The sequence below is a fragment of the Sebastes umbrosus genome, chromosome 21 (genome assembly GCF_015220745.1).
Source record: "Sebastes umbrosus isolate fSebUmb1 chromosome 21, fSebUmb1.pri, whole genome shotgun sequence".
Lineage (NCBI taxonomy): Eukaryota > Metazoa > Chordata > Actinopteri > Perciformes > Sebastidae > Sebastes > Sebastes umbrosus.
The window spans coordinates 11,638,271-11,660,932 of record NC_051289.1 but is presented as its reverse complement, the minus strand read 5'-3'; the positions used below and the strand labels follow the sequence as shown (position 1 = coordinate 11,660,932).

Sequence of the window (22,662 nt, the reverse complement as noted above, 5' to 3'; positions counted from 1 at the left end):
GAGGTTGTTTTCCATCCTACTGTGATTAGCCCGAATAAAAATCCCCAAATTAAATCGATCGTAGAAATAAAGCCTCGTCAATCTGTGAGGCTGATTGTGCTTAATATTTCGGGGTTAAGTGTCCTGACCGAGGCGTCTCTTCTGGCATTTATTACAACATCGTGAGTGAGGCATTAGATTAAAATCAGATTCCTTGATCACTAGATTAATTTTGAGGTACCACTTAGAAAATCTCCTGCTATCAGTGAATAGTCAAAACAGTGGAAAAAGCAATAGAATACAAGCTAAGCCGACTTAATTTTCGACTTAATGCGTGTAAAGACAATAGAGACAAACTTCATACCGTGTCTCTCCATTCTCCATTAAGGTTGTGGCTCTCAGTTGACTACTGCTCCCCCTGTATGTGGGTCACACACACCGTTCCCAGCTGTGCAGCCCAGTCAGCTGTGCCTTTTGCCATGCCCGCCAACATCTGCTCCACAAAAACAATATCCAGCTTTTAGCACTCAAATGGAGGTTACACCATATGCCAGCAAGCCACTTAGTTTCTGCCAGGGGAGCTGGGGCCTGGCCGCACTCGTCGAGGTAACAATGAAGGAGAGCGGCGCTGGGATGTGAAGGAGAGCTCATCTTTCTTCTCCTCTTCTCTTTTATTCATTCTTTACTTTACCTGTAGCTCTCATTTTTCCTTCTTACTTAAATCGTTTTAATTTGATCTTCTCCCTCTGTTTTCTTTCCGTGTAAACCCTTCGCTCTCTCTTGCACTGTTTTCTCTGCAGCTCGTCACTCAGGCCATCAATGTGTGCCAGTGTGCATCTGCTCAAGGTGCTTTGGCAGCATCACCTTTTGAATATTAATGCACCACCCAAACAACGGTTTTCCTGCAAGGTCTGCCACAAGGTCTGGTGAAGGGTGTGTGTTTGTGCTTGTATACACTCGTGTTTGAGAATCATTTCTTGTAACACTGGTTACAACTCTGCAGATGGGAGTGCTAAATTACTTGCAATTCTTTCTCAACTTCTCCTTTTGGAGAACTGGAAGACTGATCGCATGAAAAGAAATTTAGCCATTTAAGACCAATTAAGAGTGCAGGACTGGATAGTGTGGGCTAAAGTGCTGCTCACTATGCTGAGAGGTGATAATGGATTTTTAATTAAATATGGGAACCAAAGGTCCCAAAATGGAGCTTACAGCTAACCAAGCAGTAGCCATTTGGTGACTGTGCAGACAAGGTCCATTATTGTCTCTCTGGCCTTGAGTCTCTTCACTTCCCGTCCAATCCTTCACGGCTACCACATCAGCTTCTTTTCAGTGTGTGCGGTGGAAAACAACCAGACCAAATGTAGATTGAATGATGCAAGTGTGAATAATTGTTTTGAAGGTGTTGCTTTGTTAACGGTGACTTGACATTCAATTCACAGCTGGTGATTGTTTTTCTATCATAATGTATATCAGTCAGTAAAGCAAACAAAACACTGATGTTTTCACACTTTAACATATTTTATACATATCGTGGCAGCGATTATTCATCTCGTGCGAGCTCTTGTCCTTGTTCGGTCTTGGGGGGGGGGGGTGGCGGAGAGGAGGGGGAAGACAGACAGAGCCACGCGCTGGGGGGTGGATCCACTGAGAAGCTCTGGGACGGCAGGTCGGGGCTGCCTTCTGCAGGTCACGGTTTCACTTGTGGGTATTAATTTGGGAGGGACCAACACACAGCAGCTGTGTGCGTATGTGTGTGTGCGTGAGAGAGATGGCCATGGTGGGAGTTGTTGGAGGAGCTGGTGAGCAGTGAGAAATCACCTTGACAGGGCCTGTACTGTATATCATACTAGGAGCTGATGCCACTCATGAATGCTGATTAGAGTCTACTGGGGGTTTAATTACTTTCTGCTTAGATGCTGTCGCTGTTTGTGGTTTGAATCTCACAGGAGCAGTTTGTACAGTCTTTGAAAAAGATGGAAAAATGTTTCTTTTTTTTTTGGATAGAAAACAACTTTGAGTATCATCTAGTTACCAGCTGGTTGAGCTTAGAATTATAACAACACTAATAAAAACTGAACCAAAAGGCTACGCTGGCAACAAGAATATATTTTTGCTGTTGAAAGATAATTTTGTTTGCAACATGGCAACATACTGTGACTTACTTTCCAAGTTGTTTATACCCACCTCTAGCTTGTATTTATTTAATCCGATTGCTATTTTTTGTCAAAAACTCACACATTTGCCACATTTATTTGATCAAATCACATCCGTCTCAGAGTCACTGCTTGTGTCGTAGAAATGCCAGCGCTTTTGGCAACGGCGGCAGATTTCTGTCAGCGTCTATCTTTGAACACCTCCCACATCGTGTTCTGAGGAAGTGATTCCTACTTGCTGCCAAAGGGGTGCAGTCCAACAACAAATGGCACTGGATAGGGGGCTGGAGCGGGATGGGGAGGGGTCTCCCATCCACCGACTGTGCACTCTCGACAAGTAATAAAACCAATCTTGAAGTCTTTTCTTCGGAAAATGTAATATAACTTGGAGCAGTGATGAGGAGTGGGTTGGTTGCCATGTTGATTGTATGCACTTCCTTGGACAGTCAGAGGAGGGCAGTGCTCATGTGGAAACAAAGCAGAAGCTGTCAGGCTACAGTCAGCTTCTTACTATAAGAGTGTGGATGCAAAGGTGTCGTCCTTGTTTATATTCTGTGAGCCGTGTGGGTCTCTCACAGGTCAATAAGAATGTGTGGTTTGCTATTATCCACAGTGTGTAACATGCTGTTGGGTGTCTCTATTGTGCTATACATTACAGTAAGTAACACGGACAAACTAGCACAGAAATTATGCTAATGATGACAGTGATTATGTTAATTTGACTTTACCAGTCCGGTGCAATGATGCTGTGCTTACATGATTATTAATAGGATCACAACATGTTAGATCACATGGTAGTTAAGATATGCTTGCAGTCGTTATATGAATTGTCTGTGACACAAAAAAGTTCATGCCCAAATACGAAATACTCATTCTAGTGTTTTATTATTGATGTTAATATTTCAGTATCACTAGATGTAAAATAGACCAGAGCTGCAATGATTAATTGATTAGTTGTCAACTATTGAATTAATTGCAAACTATTTTAATAATCGATTAATTGGTTTGAGTATATTTGTAAGGAAAAAAAGTCAAAATTCACCCTTCCAGCTTGTTAAATGTGAATATTTTCTGGTGTCTTTACTCCTCTACGACAGTAAACTGAATATCTTTGAGTTGTGGACAAAATTTCTTGGACTTTAAGAAACACTGATCAACATGTTTCACCGTTTTCTGACATTTTATAGAACAAACAACTAATCGATTTAATTGAGAAAACAATCAACAGGATAATCGACAATGAAAATAAAAAGAATCGTTAGTTGCAGCCCTAAAATAGAGTAGTATTTTAGTTGCTCCAATTCACAAATGTATTAAAATAGATTGAAAGCTTCTTAAAGAAGTTGCTGCGAGGTTAAAATTATAATCTTGGTTTAGATATTTTTTGATGTTGAAGCAAACTTTACCTCTGATTAAATTAGAGCTTGACATTATGTCTCTGTCACATTTAAAGAGAGAAGTAAGTGGCTCTTATCTGTGCTCCAGCTGTGACGTCTCTTAGAGGCGACTTTTAAGGCCATTGCATGACTGCTCCAGACGAGAGTGAGACCTCAACAAATGCGTTCAGCCAGCGACCACATCTGGGTGTGATGCATCATGAAGACCCGTCAAAAAACTTTGATCCTGATCAGTGTGAAAAGTGTAGACAAGGATGTAATATTGAACGTCCAGATGGTTTCCAAGCAGAGACAGACGTGCGGTGGCTTGGCGTTATCTTTAATTCATATCTGCTCAGCCGCTCTCCCTGCATTGTTAGGCCCCTGTCTCTGGGCACTGGGAGATGTGCAACTAATTTAATATGGGGGAACAAACAAACTAAGTTTAGTCAGTGTCACTTTGGCTGGCACTCCGGCTAATTTGTGGGAACAGTATTGTGTATGATATAGTGCAACATGGTGAATGCTTTCTCTTACAATTGGAAATGACTTTTTTGGGGTGTGTTGCCAAGAGCTTGATGATGATGCTCAGAAGCCCAGTATGGTTCACGCCTCACTGCTTCAAAGCAACCGCTAAGCTCTTTTTAATGATATGACATGCACCATTATTGTGGCTGACTTAGTCTCTTATACCTGTATATATCTTGTTTGATTACTTCTTGCTGATTTATACATGAATATTTGGTGTTTTCACAACTTTATTCTTTGTTAAACATTCTGTCTGATAGATAGATCTTCTCCTGAAATGCATATCAACAGCAGTTGTAAATCCATAGATTTTATAACTTTAAAAGATGAGCTTCAGGACAGTGAAACGGAGCTTAACGTGCGAGCGATGCCCTGGGAGGAAGAGCCAAGTGCCCCCTCTCTCTAGGGCATGGTTTAACCATATGGGTCTGAAAGAGCAGAGGTGATAAAAGATTCAGAGGGTTGGACACACTCATCTGCTATCGATTATGGTGCAGATGTGCCTGTATGTGTGTGGCACTTGACGTGAGAGTCCCAACAACACAACGGCACGGTTCAGCATGTAAATGCATGAGTGGTAATGCATTTCACTTGCAGAATGTGTGCTTGTAACGCATCGCATAATTGAGTTGTTATGGATTTTATAAGTGAAAAGATACACTATCTTTATGTGATTCATTTTCAGTGAGGTATACATACAGTTGAATGCCAGTATTGATCAGATGTTGAGATGATGAACTTTCTCTCCTTGGAGGAAATTCAATGCATCTGCTTTTCAGAAGCAACTGACAAATGTATGTTAATGTGTTGGCAGGATTTAAAAAGTGAAATGAGGCAGCCCATCTTTTCAGATCAGTCATGTGTCACAAAGCCAGAGCCTCGGCTCTCTCCTCTCTCCTCCATGGGGCTGGGATGACCTCAATAATTAAGCGACAATTTTAAAATGCATTTCTAATTTTCTACCAGACTGAAAAGCTTTATTATGGAATAGCTGACAAAAACCCTCCCCTTGAATGGGGGTGACTCCTGGGCTTCCACTAAACTGGTCATGAATGCACAAACCATCTGTTTTTCTGGCCGTTTGTCAGTGTGAGCGTGGCGGAGGCAGCTGTCGGAGTGGCCCCGGTTTGAATGATGGAGCACACAACCTTTGTTTCGCTCGGCAGTGGCTTTGTGAGCTCTGGCTCGTCCTGCTCATGCTGCCCTGCGCCGGAATAAGGCGGGAGATGGTTTTCTGTTGTCGGCCCACCAGTCGCCACCAAGTTGCCAGATAGACGGAGTCAGAGGAGCGAGAGATAGACTTGGAGAGAGCTTGAGGAAATTACATGAGAATGAATGAGAGGGAAAGAAAAATGAGAGAATGGACAGAAGGCATGTGGTGAGAGAGTTAAAGAGAAGGGAAGGTGTATGGCTGGTGAGTGCATTGTGTTGGTGAATGAGGATCTGGGGCATTGTGTGCCGGCCAATCTGTAGCTCAGTGGGTGAGGTTGTCAGGAGCCAGAGCCAAGGATGAGGGCCAGAGGGCCAGGAGAGAAAGGTGAGAGCAGCCAGCAGGTTTGAGGAGAGTGGAAGCATGGAAAAAAAAAGAACGCAAGCAGAGATGGGAAACAAAGGAGTAAAGACATGTCGATTTATTTATGCAGAGTCTGGAGAAAGTCTGAGTCAGATTGAGTTCTTATGATAAGAAACTGGAAAAGCAGTGTTTTAAAAAGGGGTGGTTGTTGTATGGGCCTGTATTCAAAGGGGGCCTCCAGGTTATTACCCATTTAAAACATAATTTCCCGCTCACAGTGTGTCTTTATATTTCCAAATTAAAGGCCAGCACTGGGTAAGCACAGCATATTGGAGGGTAATTTAATTCTTATCATGCACAGTGTACTCCTGCTCTCTCCGCTTTATTTATCTGTTGTCGTATTTATTAAGGTGATTCCCTCAGACAACTGCGTGCCCTGATAAGATTTTACTTTCATTAACAGACTGACTGTTGTCCACCGTGTGGGTCACACTGGCCAGCATGACCTAATTGCATACATTTGCCTGGCTGATGCACTTGACCGGAACAGAGAGGCTGTGATTTTTAAGGATGCAGGGTCAAACCCGTGTGCAGTGTGTGTGTCTTATATCACCTGACACTAAGCCAACATATGTCAACAATATTAATAGCATTATCATAAAGGGTTTTTTAGAAAGATAATTTCTGATATTCTACCAGACTTGTGAAACTACCAGCCATTATCAATGACAGAGTTACTGACAGAAGTTGCCCGAAGGCTCCAAATAAATTTTGGCCCGCTCTTCTTAAGTGTGGTTTTACCGCTGAATGGAAGAGGAGCTGAAAGGGTCTGTTCTTTGTGTCACAATGCGAAGCTTATTTCACATGATTTGCTGTTTAGTCACAGATTTATTGTGTCTGTGTGCTAAGAAGAGTGTCTTTTCTTGCTGTGAATGGTTTAATGAAGTGGCGTGCATTATCCTAAGCAGTTTATTATTATTTGTAGAACTCGGTAAGATCAGTAACAGCAGATGGTAAGGAAGTTTTTGAGTGTATAGCAAATCATTTTATTTCATGGGTTTAAATGTAACACTTTTGGCAAACAGTATGCTGATATTATTTAAGAAAGCATTGAAATTCCTGCACTGTTAAGCTGTATGTCATTTCATTTGGTTGTGTGTATATAAATATAATTAACAACATGCCTTTTTATTGCTCTTATTGCACCCCGATCCCTTGTAATGGCCCGGTGATGTGGGCTGTGGGCTGGTAGAGCTTATGGTGGTAAAGCAAAGCTTAGCAGAAAGCAGTTGTGTCCTCTCACACGGCAGTCTGAGCATGGCGTTTTTGTGTAGCCCCGGGGCAGGCAGGCACCCGGCGCTAGCACTGCCAGGCCCGGGCCCCTCCCCATCTGTGTGTCACGAGTCAGATCTCGTTAGGGATGACGGCTCTCTGATGTGGACAAATTGTCACTAAGGGGGGACCTGGAGACCGAGAGACACAGCTTTGGCTACTTGGAGGGGAGAAAGTGTAGGGGAAATATGTGTTCAGAGGAGCCCCCCCAGAGACATTAGAGGGGTAATTCTGTAGCCTGCGCCTTGCTATGAGGTGTGGAGTATCTCTGGGGTTTCACCCAGCTCCTCTGTGGTCTCATGTGTAGCTAACTGTATGTCTGGGTGCTCATAGCGGTCAGGGGGTCTGGTTAGGTATTCAGCTGCCTTTTCTGTAAGATAGCAGGAGAGAAACCACCACCATGGATCTCTGTCTGCGTCTTGAAAATGAAAACATACCCCTTTTATTTAATGGGGCCACTCCAGCAAACAGAGTAACCCCCTCTCGCTTTCAAAATAGATGCTTGAATTGCATCAGGTGCAGATTCTCAGTTCAATTGTGTGGATGGAAACCTCCAATAGACTGCCAAGCACTCATTCATGATCTCACACTTTTGTCTCTTAACCTCAAAGGCCCACAATAGGCAGCGTGGCGACAGAATGGCCCCTCTTTTAATGGTTAACGGGCCAAGAGAGGCCAAGCATCAACACCAGGCTTTGAGAGTGGGCTGGAGAAGCATATGGAGCTCTAAATAAAATTCAGATCAAGCACAATGATAGCCGAGGTCTGCTTTGTGTTAGCACGACGTTGTGAAAAAAAGGGGGTGGAGTGGAAAGTTAGATCCCCATAATAAGATCGTGGAGCATGAGCAAATGAATGTATGGCTCTGTAATGTGGCATGCTTTTGAGTCTGGAGGAAAATTGCAGCAGCAGTGTTATTGTCAGGGACACAACTCTTCAAGCTCGGCCCTTTATTACTCTTTAACGGTTGGCTTCAATGAAGCCTCATCATCTGCCCAGAGTTCTGCTCCTAATCAATGACACTGACAGTTGACAGATTTTCCAGGCTTGCGGTCTTTGTTAGAGGCTGATGACCTGAAAGGGCTTGGGTGGTAGGGTAATGAATAAGATGTTTAAAGCTAATAAATAAACCCTCCAAAAGCTGCTATCGTATGTGTGTGTGTCTATTGCAGTAGTAGAAGGGGTGTGGGGGGGATTTTTCTCTTTTCCTTTTTTCCTCCCTCTTTTTTCACACTTGCAGAATCTGCGGCCTTTGAAGGACTTGTGAAGCCGAAGGCGTCCCGTTGCTCAATCAAACAGATTAAGTCAGTCAGACAAGCAGCGATCTGTCCCATTCAATAAAGTTACTTTTGTCATGCTGGATCTCAGAGGGCCTCATATATGCATAACACCAGGCTTGGACATGTCACTGTTTTATCACACTGTGACCATGGCTTTGACTAGATTTTAGTTTGCTGTTTTTTTTAGGTTTTTCGGATAGTGTAAATTACTGCATTTATTTTTTTTTTTTAAATCCTGTTTTATGATAAACAGTATATGATTATTTTTCCTAAATCACTGATTATTTTTTACACATTTTCACACTGCTAATGTACACCAAAAAACTGAAACCTTGTGATGTTTCTTAATCCCCTGATCTACAAGAAGGTGAGAGTGTAGTATTTCTAAAGTGCGGGCGACCCAGTAATGAGGACATCTGTTTTCATATGGTCCTTGACACGTAGCACCAGAAATTTGATGTCATCCTGTCCAAACTGGTACATGGCTGGCAGACAGCATGGCACCCTGTGATTGGTTCTGACAAGCCAGTGACAGCTCTGGAGGTGAGGAGGGTGCATGACAAAGGGCAAGCAGGGGATGAGGGGGAACGGCGTCAGGCTATAGGTCTGTTCCTCTGTCTGTCTGCCTGTCTTTTCTGTCTCCTCCACCCACAACCCCCTCATAGCCTCCATCAAACCGTCCTCCCATCAAGAGTTGCCCCCCACCCACTCTCATAATGGGACCAATCAAAGCCCTAGTTATGATTTCCTTGCTTCAAATTATATTTATTCTTTACTATTTAACTAGTGTTAATATTTGGACCTCAAAGGAGCGTTCTATGTTTTGAGGCAGATGAGTTGTCAGTCTTGTTGGTAAATGTGCCAGCCACTGTGGTTTATGGCTAGTACTGTATGTAGATCTCTCATTTAAAGATGGCCACCTGCCATTATGAAAATCAGGCGCTGCTATGCTTCTGCACACAGCTGAGCGCTGTAGGAGCCAGCGCCTTGACATTGAGTGTACAACAGATTTCTGGCAGTGATATCCCTTTATCATTTTCTCCTCTCACAGACATAACAGGAATCCTCTTATTTTATAGAAGCGCCATTTATTAGAGCTGCTAATGAAAAAAAGGGCGCCGTTTAACACACTGACATTTTATTGTAGGGCATGATGACTACATCAGTACTTTGTGTTGGGCTCACAAAGCAAATTGGATGGCTGTTTTCTCCTCATGTGGCCGGTCTCCAGTGTGACCTTGCATTAGTGCATATGCTCACAGCAGGGTCACTGGTTGAGGGCATGATCTGTCAGCCTTTGTTTATGAAAGGCAGACAGCACAAGCCTGTAAGATAACATATTTCATGCAATTAGTGGTCTGCTGTACTGCATTACAATTTCTGTGCAACCACAGTAAACAACATAGATTTAAGTGTTTTTCAGCTTTGTGTATTATTCATCCATTTTTAATGTAATGCTAAAAGAGTTTTGTTATGTTTGACTTTTGATTAGAATCTATTATTCATCAAATACCCACCATCAGTACGCTTGAGTATTACGATATTTTGTTTTATTATACTGTATCGATTCTCAAAAACACTATTTATTTTTAATCAATAGTTTACATGCAAATATTTGTGGCACACAGTGGCTCAGATTGCAAAAAAAGTAGTGTTATGATGTTGGATGTTACATGTACTGTGATAAATGCAGGTCCCACTGTTCTGATTGCATAAAAAAGTGACAGTTTTTCTAAAATTATATTTTAAAATTGCAATATATTGCCTTGCTTGCAGTATCACAATATATCGCAGTATAATGAATCATAACCCCTGTATCATGATATGTATCGTATCACCAGATTTTTGTACAATACACAGTATAATCATGAAATTGTGACAAATAGTGACAACAATCTTTCCTATTATGGCTGCAACTAAGAATTATTTTCATTATCGTTTTGAATACTGATTTGTCGAAATGTTTGCTCTACAGAATGTCAGCAAATCCCGTCCCAAAAAAATCCCATCGCGTTTCCGCAGTGACATCTTAAAATGTCTTGACCAACAGTCGAAAACTCAAAGGTATTCAGTTTACTATCATATATGGCAAACAAATTCACATTTCAGAAGCTGAAATCAGAGAATTTATGCTTGAAAAATTACGAATAATCGGTTCTCAAGATAGTTGCAGATTAATAATCTGTTGATTCACTAATCAATTAATTTAATAATCGTTTCAACTCTACAATAAAGTATTTTCTTTAAACAATTAATTTTGTTCTGCTTGACTTTTAAAGTATTCCCTTAATGGTTTTCTACAAAAAAAAACACTAACCATCCAAATAAAATGTCCACAAAACTACCATTAAAAAAAAGTCATGATTTTATAAACAATCCGATCTTTGGAAATCTAAGTGTTGGATTTTTGTGGTTAATCGCATATGAAGTTGTCGCAGAACGAATAAGGATTTCCTACAAATGTTTCTAATGAAGATGTGTCCAGGTTGGATGTGTATACTTCCTGGATGAGTTTGATGTTCACATTATTGAGATGGCTTCGATATGATAGCGATAGGTTGACAGAGTGTGTCAGTGCCGAGTCGGCAGCAGCTCTGATGACTGGCGCACTCTGACAGTCGCTCTATAAGGCTTGGTAACCAGCCTTTTTCCTGGGAGGTGTTTACTGTCACTGTGTGTTGTGGGTGCCTGGCAGCAGTATTTCTCCAGGCTGTCAATCTCCACAGACACTAACCTGCCATGTTAGATTTGACCTCCACGGGGGAGATTACTGTCTCCAAGCTTTGGAGGCATCCTTCATTTTTTTTTTCTGCTCTGTAGGGATACCTGGGAGAGACGACACGCAATATTTACAACATTCAGATTAGGTCTGAATTCCCTAAAATATTAATTAAATCTAAAAATATCACTGTATATACTACAGCTACTACACTATTATAACAGCAAGCATATATTAATTTTTTTTATTTTAGTGTCTGACTTGCAAATCAACAATTTTCCAGGACATGCAGCACTACTATTCACGTATTCTTAATGGAGTGTATTTAAATGTCCAAAAATACCTTCTTATAATGTGCAGTATGTGTTGGGTTGTGTAGTAGTACTGCATATCCTCATTTCTGTAGAGCAGAAAGAGTTTTGGATAAGGACACTGGCTGTGAGTTTGATGCAGTATGTGTGTGGGAGGCCTCAGAAATGCCTGTTAATTAATGGTGTTACATGATAACTCTCAACACAACCAGTGTAGGCTCCAGACTGAATTAGCTTTTACTAGGTTGTATTTTGGGATGTGATATTTTTTTGTAGATAAACCTTTTAGTATTGGGTATGTTAGCGTGGTATGTTTCCAATAATGGTGTCTTATTTAAAAAAAAAATTACCCACAAAAGAAACAAAAAAATAAAGTTGAGGATGCTCTGTTCCATCAGATCACTATCACCTCCGATACAGAGTCTATTAAGCGGATCAGGTATTGTCAAGACATTATGTGTAGCATACAGACTTTGAGTATGGCTAAAAGGTAGCACCAGTGGGCAACCTCTGGGTATGAAAAGTGAAGCCAATGAGGAAGTGCCTTAAACCTGCATTCTTTCGAATAGCCAGCAGGGGGCGACTCCTCTGGTTGCAAAAAGAAGTCTGATTGTATAGAAGTCTATGAGAAAATGAGCCTACTTCTCACTTGATTAATCACCTCAGTAAACATTATACACATGAGTTTATGGTCTCAATCGCTCCAAGTTTTCTTCAATACAGCATGATGTTCAATTCATAAATTATGGTCCCATTTAGAGTCAAATAGACCATAAAGCAGGGGATGCTTTTGGGTGTAGCTACCTTGTTAATTACAATCTTTTTGGTTGCATGAAAAAGTCTATTCAGTGTTCGGTTGTACTTAGATCCACCCTCTCGTGTCACTTCTGGTTGCAAAAAAGCAAGATGGTGATGGCCAAATTCCTAGATTGCGAACTCGAGGCTTCAAAATGGCAGTCCACAAACCAATGTCTGACGTCGCCGTGACTCAACCACTTCTTATAGTAAGTGTATGAGTAGCACTGACTAGGCCCGTCACAATGATTACGTTGTAGACTTATCATATTATATGGAAATGACCTTGATCATTTTTGCTGACCTCGATATTACCCGTTGTGTTTACATTCGTGACTACTGACCAGCCAGAAAGCCGGTCATTTTTGCTTTCAGGGTTTACTCATTTTGCCTGTCATTGTCACAATCCTAGAAGGTTTGTTCTTAGATCACCAGATCTATATTTCCCAGACTGTCATACTATTCCTTTAAGGTATTGGAATCGATTGTACATCTCTCCTAAAGAGCCATTAGAGATCTTACCCTGTTGGTAATGACATTGAAGCACAATGACCTAGTGTGGTATACATTACAACAGACATGGTCTATGTAAGTTGTATGTTAAATTACACTTAATTTGAATAATTTGTTTTGGGTTCAAGTTTTTTCTAAATAGATGCTCTTTATCTTTTTTTTTCATAAACTTTGTATAATTTTGTAGTGAAATTTAATATTATATTTTAATGTTATGAGTATTGAATTTTCTGATATCCCCTTTAAACATGTTCTGAGTGTCTAGTGGAGATACAGCTGTCCTATCAGAGGCTGGTTCGGCCCGTAATGATGTTGTTTGAGATGGGCCATCGCACATGAATTTACAGCTTTCTCCATTCTTATCATAAATTGAGTGGTGCACTAAGAACGGGGGTTATACAGTCACATAAAACCTCCTGTTATGGCCTGTGTTCTGTTTAGCCCTTGATAGAAACGTGGCGTTGCTTCCTGGTGTATTTCTGACCATGAAAATTATAATATGGAACAAAGATTAGAATGAAATTATCGTGGCCCGGAAGGCATTTACCCGCCGTGCTGAGGCACACTACAGAGGGTTAGGGGAGGGGGAAAAACTCTGGTCCCCAAGAATAATGATAATACATTAGGCTGTGAGCGTGCTGGTATTATTGCTGTACATTATGTATGTTCCATTTATACTACCTCACACAGCCCAACCGCTGCTGACGGATAGGTCATTACTCCCCGCACCGATGAACACTTATCAGGCCCCACTGCTGTTTATGGCCAGAATGAAGAGCACTTGTCAGTCAAGGTCACTGCTTTGTGTGTCCTCTTTAATAGTTCCTTCTTCACAGTTGTTGAACTTTGTATGCTAGCTCGGGCCCCCCTCTAAGTGGTGAGGGAGACGGGCCGGCTGCTTTAACGGTGGAGATTCAGTCTTTTATGTTGTGTAGAGGGACGTCTCTGCTGCCGGTGTTAACACCCAATGTGTGTTTGACCACTGGAGAGGTTTCATTGGCCTGAACAATGTTGAATTATGGTTCCCGTGTGAGTAGCATTAGTGTATTTGTGTGCCTCAGAGAGAATAGGAACCCGAGATAGAGAGAGATCTATATCCGATAAAGGTCTGCTCATAGTTGCTGCAGCAAACGAGCTGCTTTTTTTCGTGCGTGTATGTGTGCGAGAGTGTATGATAAGTTCGGGTGACAGGATCCTAAGAGCCTGCTCTAACTGGAGGGCCAATGCTAATGCATGGCTGGTTGCGTTACACCAGCTAGTGCTGAAATCAGAAGTGGCCCACAGTGCAGTGCAGGGTTTGGCCCTGGGACAAAAACAGATTTTGGTTGCCTTGGATTCTTTTAGCCCCGAGCCTCTTAATATTTGTCATCGCTGCACAAGTCGTATCTCTGTGTCTTGTAGCACTATTAGGCCTGCACAAGCAAAGACACACACTTGTTTATCCAGACTGCTTAGGTAAAAAGGCTTGCCCCATGGTAACTGTCTATGTTGTTTTGTGTTATGCACCCATCATGTTTTTGCTTGCCGTACTTGTTTTCTTTACCACAAAAAAATGGTCATTATTCAATTTTCAAGCACTTATTTTATTAATAATGTTCCTTCTGTGTTGTTTAATTTGCAGTGCACACATTTGCAGCTATTCTCATGAGATTTTGGTCATGAAGACGTTCAAATTTAATGAGTCAGATTTACAATTTTTACCACTGTTGGCTACGTCCCGCAAAAAAACTCAAAAAGCAAATGATGAATTTAATTTCCTTAAAAGATGTAAGATGAAATCACAGGTTACCACTGTGTTGCACCATGCAGGCTACACTGACAACAGTAACAGTGTCACATGAGGTTCACATGGACGTTGACATAAAGAAACTAGATGTCTGAAAATGACTGACTCTTGGTCTCAAAAGTCTCCCTTCAACGTTCACCCTCCGTCACAGCCTTATTTTGACTCTGCTGTCATAAATCCAAATGGGTGATGGTTGACAAGGTGCTTTTCATTGTCATCATTTTTCCTGTAAGTCATCCAACATAATTTACGCCGCTCACCTTCCCAGCCCGTTTCCCCAGAAAACCCCCTCTGCCGTCCAATTCTCAGCTGTAAAAATGAACAGTTCCTTTTCCTCCGCTTTGATGCAATGCTGACAGGAGTCACTTTGATATACTTGGTAGTATGAAATTTCGATCCGTCCTGTTTTTTTTTTCCTCCCCAGGCTTCATCTTTGCAGACATTGGGAGCTGTCATTTCGCGACACCCTATGACGTGGGTGACACTCAGCCGTTATGACAGGTGCTGGACAGCAGACGCACTGCTAGGCGAGCTGGCAATATTTCTTCAGGTAAAGTGCCGAAAATGTGTAAATGAAATATCTATAAATTTATCACAGTTGATTTTTCTTTTTTTTTTATAAATCTCCACAAAAATATCACAAACATTCACCTCTCTAGATGTGCAAAAATCCTCTGAAAGATAAAAGATGTGAGCATATCATTAGTAATCGCTGGGGTTGGATTTTGCAGATTCGTTGACTTTGGTTGCTAATATTTGCATACTAATTAACAAATCTCACCAACTCACACAATATTTATCAAAGAAAGAAGCAAACCAATCTTGAGGTTTATGTCATGCAAATAAAATGTTTTTTTTGGTGCCAAAATCACCCATCTTAAAAGTCATTTGGTCTCAGATTCAGCCTTCAAAAAGTCTTGAAACAAAGTGGTTTGTATCGCAAACAAATGAAATAATCTTATCCTTTTAGCATATTGTTTAGGTATTTTAGGAATTTAAGGTTTTATGACTCAACAATAGACAGTCTGGCTTGTTAAGATGGAAGATTTGTTGCGGTGTGCGCTGGGATGTGGGCTATGCAGTGCACTGTGGGAGCCCACAGGGTGTATGTTCACAGTGTTTCCTGGATTAGACACCTTGGTATGGCCTGTGGAGAGATGTTCGTATTCTGCTGTTCACACAATCTGCCTGCTACAGCTGAGCTGCCCTTTGCCAACAGGCCTGGAGACAGGACGGACAGATTTAGATCCACATGTCGCAGTTCTCTTACGGTGCAGCTCACCATTTAATGTTTTGAAGCTGTTGTAGTTCTTCTAATGAACTAATAAGGATATTCTCGCTTGTATATTCGCTCGTGAATGTGTCTTGGGATATATGAATTGTCGCAGTGTTTGTAACTGTTTTTCAGTAAGTAATAACAGCAAGTGAGCGTTGTCAGTCCATCTGTGTGAGGCCAAGTAGTGTGCACCCAAGTCAGATATGAAGCAATGTATTACTAATTCTGTGTGCCCACATGCATATGTGCATTTGCTTTTATTTAGTGTTAATATCTATTGAATTGTATGCAAGTTGCTGTCTGATCAATTTGTCGGTGTATTGGTTACTGGATAACCTGGCACTTCTGTCCATAATGGCACAGTTCACAGCTTACAAGGCCTATTGTTTCACCACACATACACACACGAACACACGCAAACATGTTGACATGCTCATCTGTCACTAGGAAAACCGCCACAGGCTGTGGCCTTGGCACAAAGACATTCTCTGAGCTGAGTGAAGATGCTCGGAGCCAAGATGCACCCAGTCAAAATGTTAAGAATTTCAGATGCCAGAATAGACAAGCGCAGGCGTTGATTTGAGGAGAAATGATGTTGAAGCAACACTGTAGATGCATATTACAATGATGCTTTGCTCGTTTCTGACAACTATGTAAACTGGTTGGTTGTTAGGGGTGGGGGAAAAAATCGACACAGCATAGTATCGCAATTTTTTGCGTGGCATTATTGATACATCAAGTATGGATCTTTTATTATATAAACTTACAACCTCTTAACCATCCTGACAGCTATTCTATCTTTCAGAGGGTGTAGTGGGCTCAGACTAAAAGATAAAGTGAATATACCGGTATCATATGAAACTAGAAAACCTAAGGAATTGTTAGGATGTCATGTTAGCTTAAATAACGCTCCAAAGTTGCGCAAAATCTTGGCGAAGAAAAACTAGCATGGCCATTTTTCAAAAGGGTCCCTTGACCTCTGACCTCAAGATATGTGAATTAAAACTCTGAGATGAACAGAGTGAAAACTGTAGCTTATTAGATAAAACAGATTTTGACAAACTGCATAATTTGCAGTTGAAAAAAAAGGTAATAAATAATAATATATCTTATCGCAATACAATACAATTATAGCAAATCGCAATAAGATCGTATTGTGACTTAAGTATTGTGATAATATCGTATCGTGGGGCCTCTAGTGATTCCCACCACTATTGGTTGTGTGGAAAATAAAATAATCACTTGAAGGTTAAAAGCATTAATTGTTGCATATTTAGCTCCCTAACAATATTGTTAGAGCACAAAAACTTTTCTCAAATTGTTTTTTCTTTCAGACAATGCCTGCCAAAAACCCTTGCTGCCTCTAAAATTAAATCTCAAAAGAGCTACAGCAGAGCTAATGAGACGCCATGTGTACAGGGTGTGGTCAAGAAGGATTGTTTACTTCTAAGCAGGAGCTGTAAGTAGGCATTATTATCATTATTTTGCATCTGCATTCGTTCAAGAAACAGCTGTTGAGTTTTGAGCGAGATTTAAAGTGGCAGGGCCTGGAGTTGTTCTTGTTCATTCAGCTAACTTAGCTTTGACATGATGGCTTCTGGCAGAGTTTTGTGCTGAACTCAACATCTGTGACAACCGTCAGCACCACTGACCAGTCCTCCCTTCCTCTCTCTGTCTCTCTTTCTCTTCTGTGTTTACATATTTCCCTTCGTCTGTCCTCCATCTTTCCCTGCCTTCCAGGATTGCCCAGATTGGGGGTTAAGACCAAACACAGAAAAAGCGGGAAAAATGGGAACCTCTGATGCCACTAGATCAGTTTCTTCTGCCAGTACCCATCTTCATCACTGCCACATCAGCTGGTCCCAAGGTTGTGAGGTCATCCAAACATCTGGCCCCTCTACCATGTTTTCTAAGGTCAGTGGGTAGCATCTGTTTATAGACCCCGCCACCTTCAATGTCTCTGACAACGAGGCTCACGCTGAGAAAACCAGACAAAATGCTTTGATCAGTCATAAGTGTTGACAAGCTGTAAATCTGATGTAAATAAAACCTGCCACAGTCAGTCAACACTAAACCTCTACACGTGGTATAGAAGTTAGACCTATTGTTTTGTCCAATCATACAAATATTAATAATCACAAACATCATCAAACTTCAACATGAAAATCAGGTAAATAGCATTATGAAATGATAAGACTGCCAGTTTCTTTAATGTTATCATTATTATAGCTCTGTTGTTGTCCAAAAATGACACACATAATGAAAACACACATACAGTAAATAAGCCATACTGTTGCACTGGATGATATGACACTGTGGTTTATTTTGACTCAATCTCACGTACACCGTCCTGCTGCCATAAATACTCACTAGTGCACCAAATGTGTATTAATCCTCAGCTAAAAATAGTTCCCAACAACTACACTATTTCCTCCTGTTTGGTTAACATTTGCTTAAAAGTACAGTGTATAGCTATTTTATGAAATTAATAGCTTTTTTTTTTTTAAAAAAGAAGAAAAAAAAAGAAATTATTCATTTGTGACCTATTTTAACATCCTCAGTAGGGCTGAGAGTCACTGACAGGGTAGGCAAGTCAGATCCATTTGTAGTATTATATTATAATAGTAGTATAATAGTAGTATAATATTATCCTTTAAGACTTAAAATGGCCAAATAAACTAAATCAAAATTGCAAACACTTCTCCAAAGGCAGGCCATATTAGTTGCACACCATTTCTGCATATGTTGTAATGATTTCCTCCTTAACACATTGAATATTTTTTGAAATGATACCCCTACAGTTTGAGCTCAGGTGCTGTTGTTTTATTGAAAACTAACTAGTCCTGTCAAAGTTAATGCGATAAATAACGCGTTAACGCAAAGTCGTTTTAACGCCACTAATTTCTTTAACGCATTAACGCAACTTATGCTTTTTAGGTTGTAGCGAGCTCAGTTTTAAAACTAGAGTGAACATACTGGCATCATATGAAAGTAGAAAACCTAAGGAACCCATTGGTACCAACCATGTCAGCTACCATGTAGCTTGTCGTGAAGGAGGTTAAATAACGCTCCAAACTTGCGCTAAATTTTGGCGAGACTGGCATGGCCATTTTCAAAGGGTTCCCTTGACCTCTGACCTCAAGATATGTGAATGAAAATGGGTTCTATGGGTACCCACGAGTCTTCCCTTTACAGACATGCCCACTTTATGATAATCACATGCAGTTTGGGGCAAGACATAGTCAAGTCAGCACACTGACACACTGACAGCTGTTGTTGCCTGTTGGGCTGCAGTTTGCCATGCTATGATTTATATATTATTATGCTTTTTATGCTAAATGCAGTACCTGTGAGGGTTTCTGGACAATATTTGTCATTGTTTTGTGTTGTTAATTGATTTCCAATAAAACATATATACATACATTTGCATAACGCATGCATATCTGCCCACTCCCATGTTGATAAGAGTATTAAATACTTGATAAATCTCCCTTTAAGGTACATTTTGAACAGACATGGAAAGTCCATTTCCATAAAGTGTATTACGAAATTTTGTCCAGCCCCTGTACGTGACATACAAACATGTTGGAGATATATGCAATGACATGTTAATGTCAGCTGTTGTCGGAGAATTTAAATCATTAAACGTGATGGATGGACCCCATCCATATCCCAATCAGTTATTTTATGAAGACAGAAAGGGTTCACTTGGATTATCCCAACAACAAGACAACCACCGATGTAGGTGATGCAGGTTTGTAAGCCAGATGATTTGGTAGCAGGCACCTGTCCCTTTGTGTCAGGTCTTGGTGAAGTTTGAACAGCAGCCGGTGCTGTGATGTCGGGGGCTCTTAGGGGTCAGGACAGGAATTATTGAACAGAGGGTGGCTGACAGAGGGAGCTGGCACTGGGAGCAAACAGATGTTGCAATCTTAAAGAAATACACAACCTCTGAATTAAATATGAAGAGCGGGGGCAGCCAGAATAGAGGATGCTGGTGACTTTGTCTCTTCTTCTTGGCCAATCACAGTGCTCTGCTGCAAGTCAAAGCTCCACTGAATGGTCAGTTGTTGTTGTGACGAGAACCAGGTAGATTATCTCAAAGTATGTTGGTTTCTCAAAAAGGACTTGAGAGATGTGACCAAAAACCCTTAAAAAAGTTCTGTGAAGAAGACAGCTGTTGGGAGCATACTGTAGATTCATTATTCAGGAGCAGTGGGTCTCTGGACGCAGCATGTTATGTCAAAGTGTTTTAAAGCATTTACGCCACAGCAGCTCAGTGATGAAATCTGTAAAAAAGAGAGGAATCTGACAGAATGTCCTCAGAACATCGTTTTACCACAAGTGTTTTGTTTCCCAGTCATTTTTACACAGCTTCTCACTCACAAGGAATCTGTCTGAATATTTGATGGAAGCAGAAACCGTTTGTGTCTTTACTGAGAGAATGAGGCTTCACGTAGACAGTTCAAGGTCTTCTCATCACAAGAATCATGTTATTTGTACCCCGAGTCCACTTCTTTTAGAACGAGTCAAGTGAAACAATGTAGTGGAATATCTCCATGTAATGTTCAAACTTTGTGTATAGTAACTGCTTTTAAAATTTGGTTTTGCATGAAGACATTACAAAAATCAATCCATTTTGCTGTAGTTTGAACTAGAAGTGTGCGATATAGTTTGAAAGTACGAATCCAGATATATGCTACAAGTAAAATAACTCTAAAGGTACTTTGTTTCATTGTCTGTAGGTCTGTGAAAAAAATATTTTTTTTTGGAAGGAGGTGATATCTCAAATAGTGTCAGTAAATTTACCTCTTCATCCCAAAGTGTTTATCCTGAGTTTGTACCCAACCAATCCTCATAAACAACAGAACAGAAGATATGTGCGTATTCCAAGCAAAGCGCTTAATAGCTCTCGCCAGGAAAAGCATGAACAAGCCTAGTATTGGCCGATGACTTAAGGAAATGTTGTGTTGCCTTACAGTGGAAAAGATAACATATATGGTTATGGGTAAACAAGAAACTTATGAAAAGGTTTGGGGACTATTTTTGGATGTTGTTGAGCAAAGTAATATGGGTGAAATACTGGCTAATGAGGGGAACTCTGGGTAATTTACTATGCTCTGTATTCACTACATATCCGATTGGCTTGTGGCGCTGTGGTTCATCTAAAATATGTCCCAAATATGATTTATCCTATTGGATCAGACCGCTACAAAAAGTAATTGTTTGTTTTATCCTGTTGTATGTTTACAATATATAATATTGATATATCGTGATCATGGGGTGTAACTGTACACAAGTCAGGGATCAGTTTATACCCGGGTTTGGGATTCACGGTTTGGATGCAAGTTCATAGAGCGTGGAAAAAAAACCAAATCCATTTTCTTTCTTTTCACTTATTTTGAACAAAGAGTAGTACAATTGTCAAAGACAGATAAAATCCTCTTGCTGGGGACTGAGGTAGCATTTTGCCCACTGGCAAGTGGTAAATGCACTTTTTTATATAACAATTTATTATCTAAAAACATGATGTATATGAGTCTTGAATCCAGCTCTGCATATCTCTCTCTGTTTATCTCTAAAGTGGATGGCCTTCTGCCAGTTGGGCCTGGCTCCGAGTGCTGTAGTGTCAACACTGAAGAGTGAGGGCCAGAGGGGTGATGTAAGTATTGATACACTCCTTGAAATCACTTTGTCACCGCCGGAGATACCAAGCTGCCGGAGCAACACAATAGCAGCGAGATGATTGTGAATTCTTGGCAGAGGGTTGAGGGATGCCATTAAAAAGGCAAATGTGATTAATTTTTAGTGAGAACGCCCTCTTCTTGGCGATTGTCAGCGAGGTCGGGCTAAAGGGATGTGACACAGAAATTACTCTTCCTCCTGGCGTCTAATGTGACTCGTCACTCCGAGGAAATATCTGGGAGATGGGGGGTCTGACAAAACCGCTCTCATCTAATAGACTAACTATTTGTCCAGGGCTCATGCGGCAGAGATCTGGCTCAATAGCGCTAAGTGATCAATTGCTTAAACACCACAGATCACTTGTGATTCAACACAAACAAAAGTGTTTTATCTCAAATTGTCACTGAGGGCTTCATCGCATTTGTATGGATGAGGGACAAAAGCAATTTAAAACAATCAGGGAAGCATAAAGAATAGATACAATAAATTCTCGTACGCGCCTCACATTTTGTCCTTTTAACACTCTTTATGCATTTCCTGATGTGTGTCAGTGGTTGTCAGGGTTTTCTTTAAACCGGTTCAAACTGAGACAAACCCCCCTGTGGAGTGACATTTTCCAGGCGACACAATAGCCACACTTTATCCCGACCCCTCCATAAACACTACGACCGCTGCCTCTGTCTCTTCCTGTAGACGTACTAACAACAACAGACAGCACACAGGTCACACTAAAGGTTACGTCTTTATCTATTTCATGCAGTTTCAGTCAAATGCTTTTTTATAAATGAATATGTGTAATAATTGGTATATGTTGGCTACAACTAATTGAACAACAGGAATCCTACCAGTCAGTCGTTCCTAAAGGCACAGTTGGGTTTTAAGGAATTTTGCTTTTTTTCCTACATAATTAAAATTGTACTAATCCATGCATTTTTTACCTCTGCATGCATTTTTTTTTTGTCTCTAGATAGAGCCATTTGCATTTTCGCATCAGCCACAGTAGTTTTCGAACACGCTTGGCACACGGGAGAGGTTTCAGTTGGTTGCAATCTACAACCTCATCGCTAGATGCCGCCAGATCCTACACACTGCACCTTTAACTTAAAAAAAGCATTGTAATTAATGTATATAGAGTTGCAACTTTTACTATGAAACCTGCAATGATTGATTTTTTGGCCACCTTGGGACAGTGGAAACAAACTGTAAACATAATAACTGACTTTTTAACCTTTTGACAACCTTTGAATCGCCATTTTAAGTTGACTAGTGCAGTGCCCATTAGGGGCGTGGCCATTTGGAGCGGGCTGATTGCTACTTGCAGCATTGTCGGGGGGCGTGACCGTTCAGAGTGGGCCAATAGCTTGGCCCCAGGGAAGTGCTCCTTGCAACGTTGTCGAGAACCGCTCATCGCTC

At 40.9% G+C, this 22,662-nt stretch overlaps 1 protein-coding gene across 5 annotated transcripts in view; it reads left to right on the top strand.

Annotated features, from left to right (window-relative positions):
- The window catches only part of LOC119480276, a 117,857-nt gene that overhangs the window by 17,125 nt on the left and 78,070 nt on the right, over positions 1-22,662 (top strand). For 4 of the 5 annotated variants that reach the window (XM_037756402.1, XM_037756398.1, XM_037756400.1 and 1 more), the window contains exons 3-5: positions 14,713-14,838; positions 17,305-17,478; positions 21,149-21,226. In XM_037756402.1, the coding sequence (XP_037612330.1) occupies positions 14,713-14,838; positions 17,305-17,478; positions 21,149-21,226 (378 nt within the window). The remainder of the gene's footprint in view (positions 1-14,712; positions 14,839-17,304; positions 17,479-21,148; positions 21,227-22,662) is intronic. The other variant, XM_037756403.1, reaches the window with a different exon arrangement.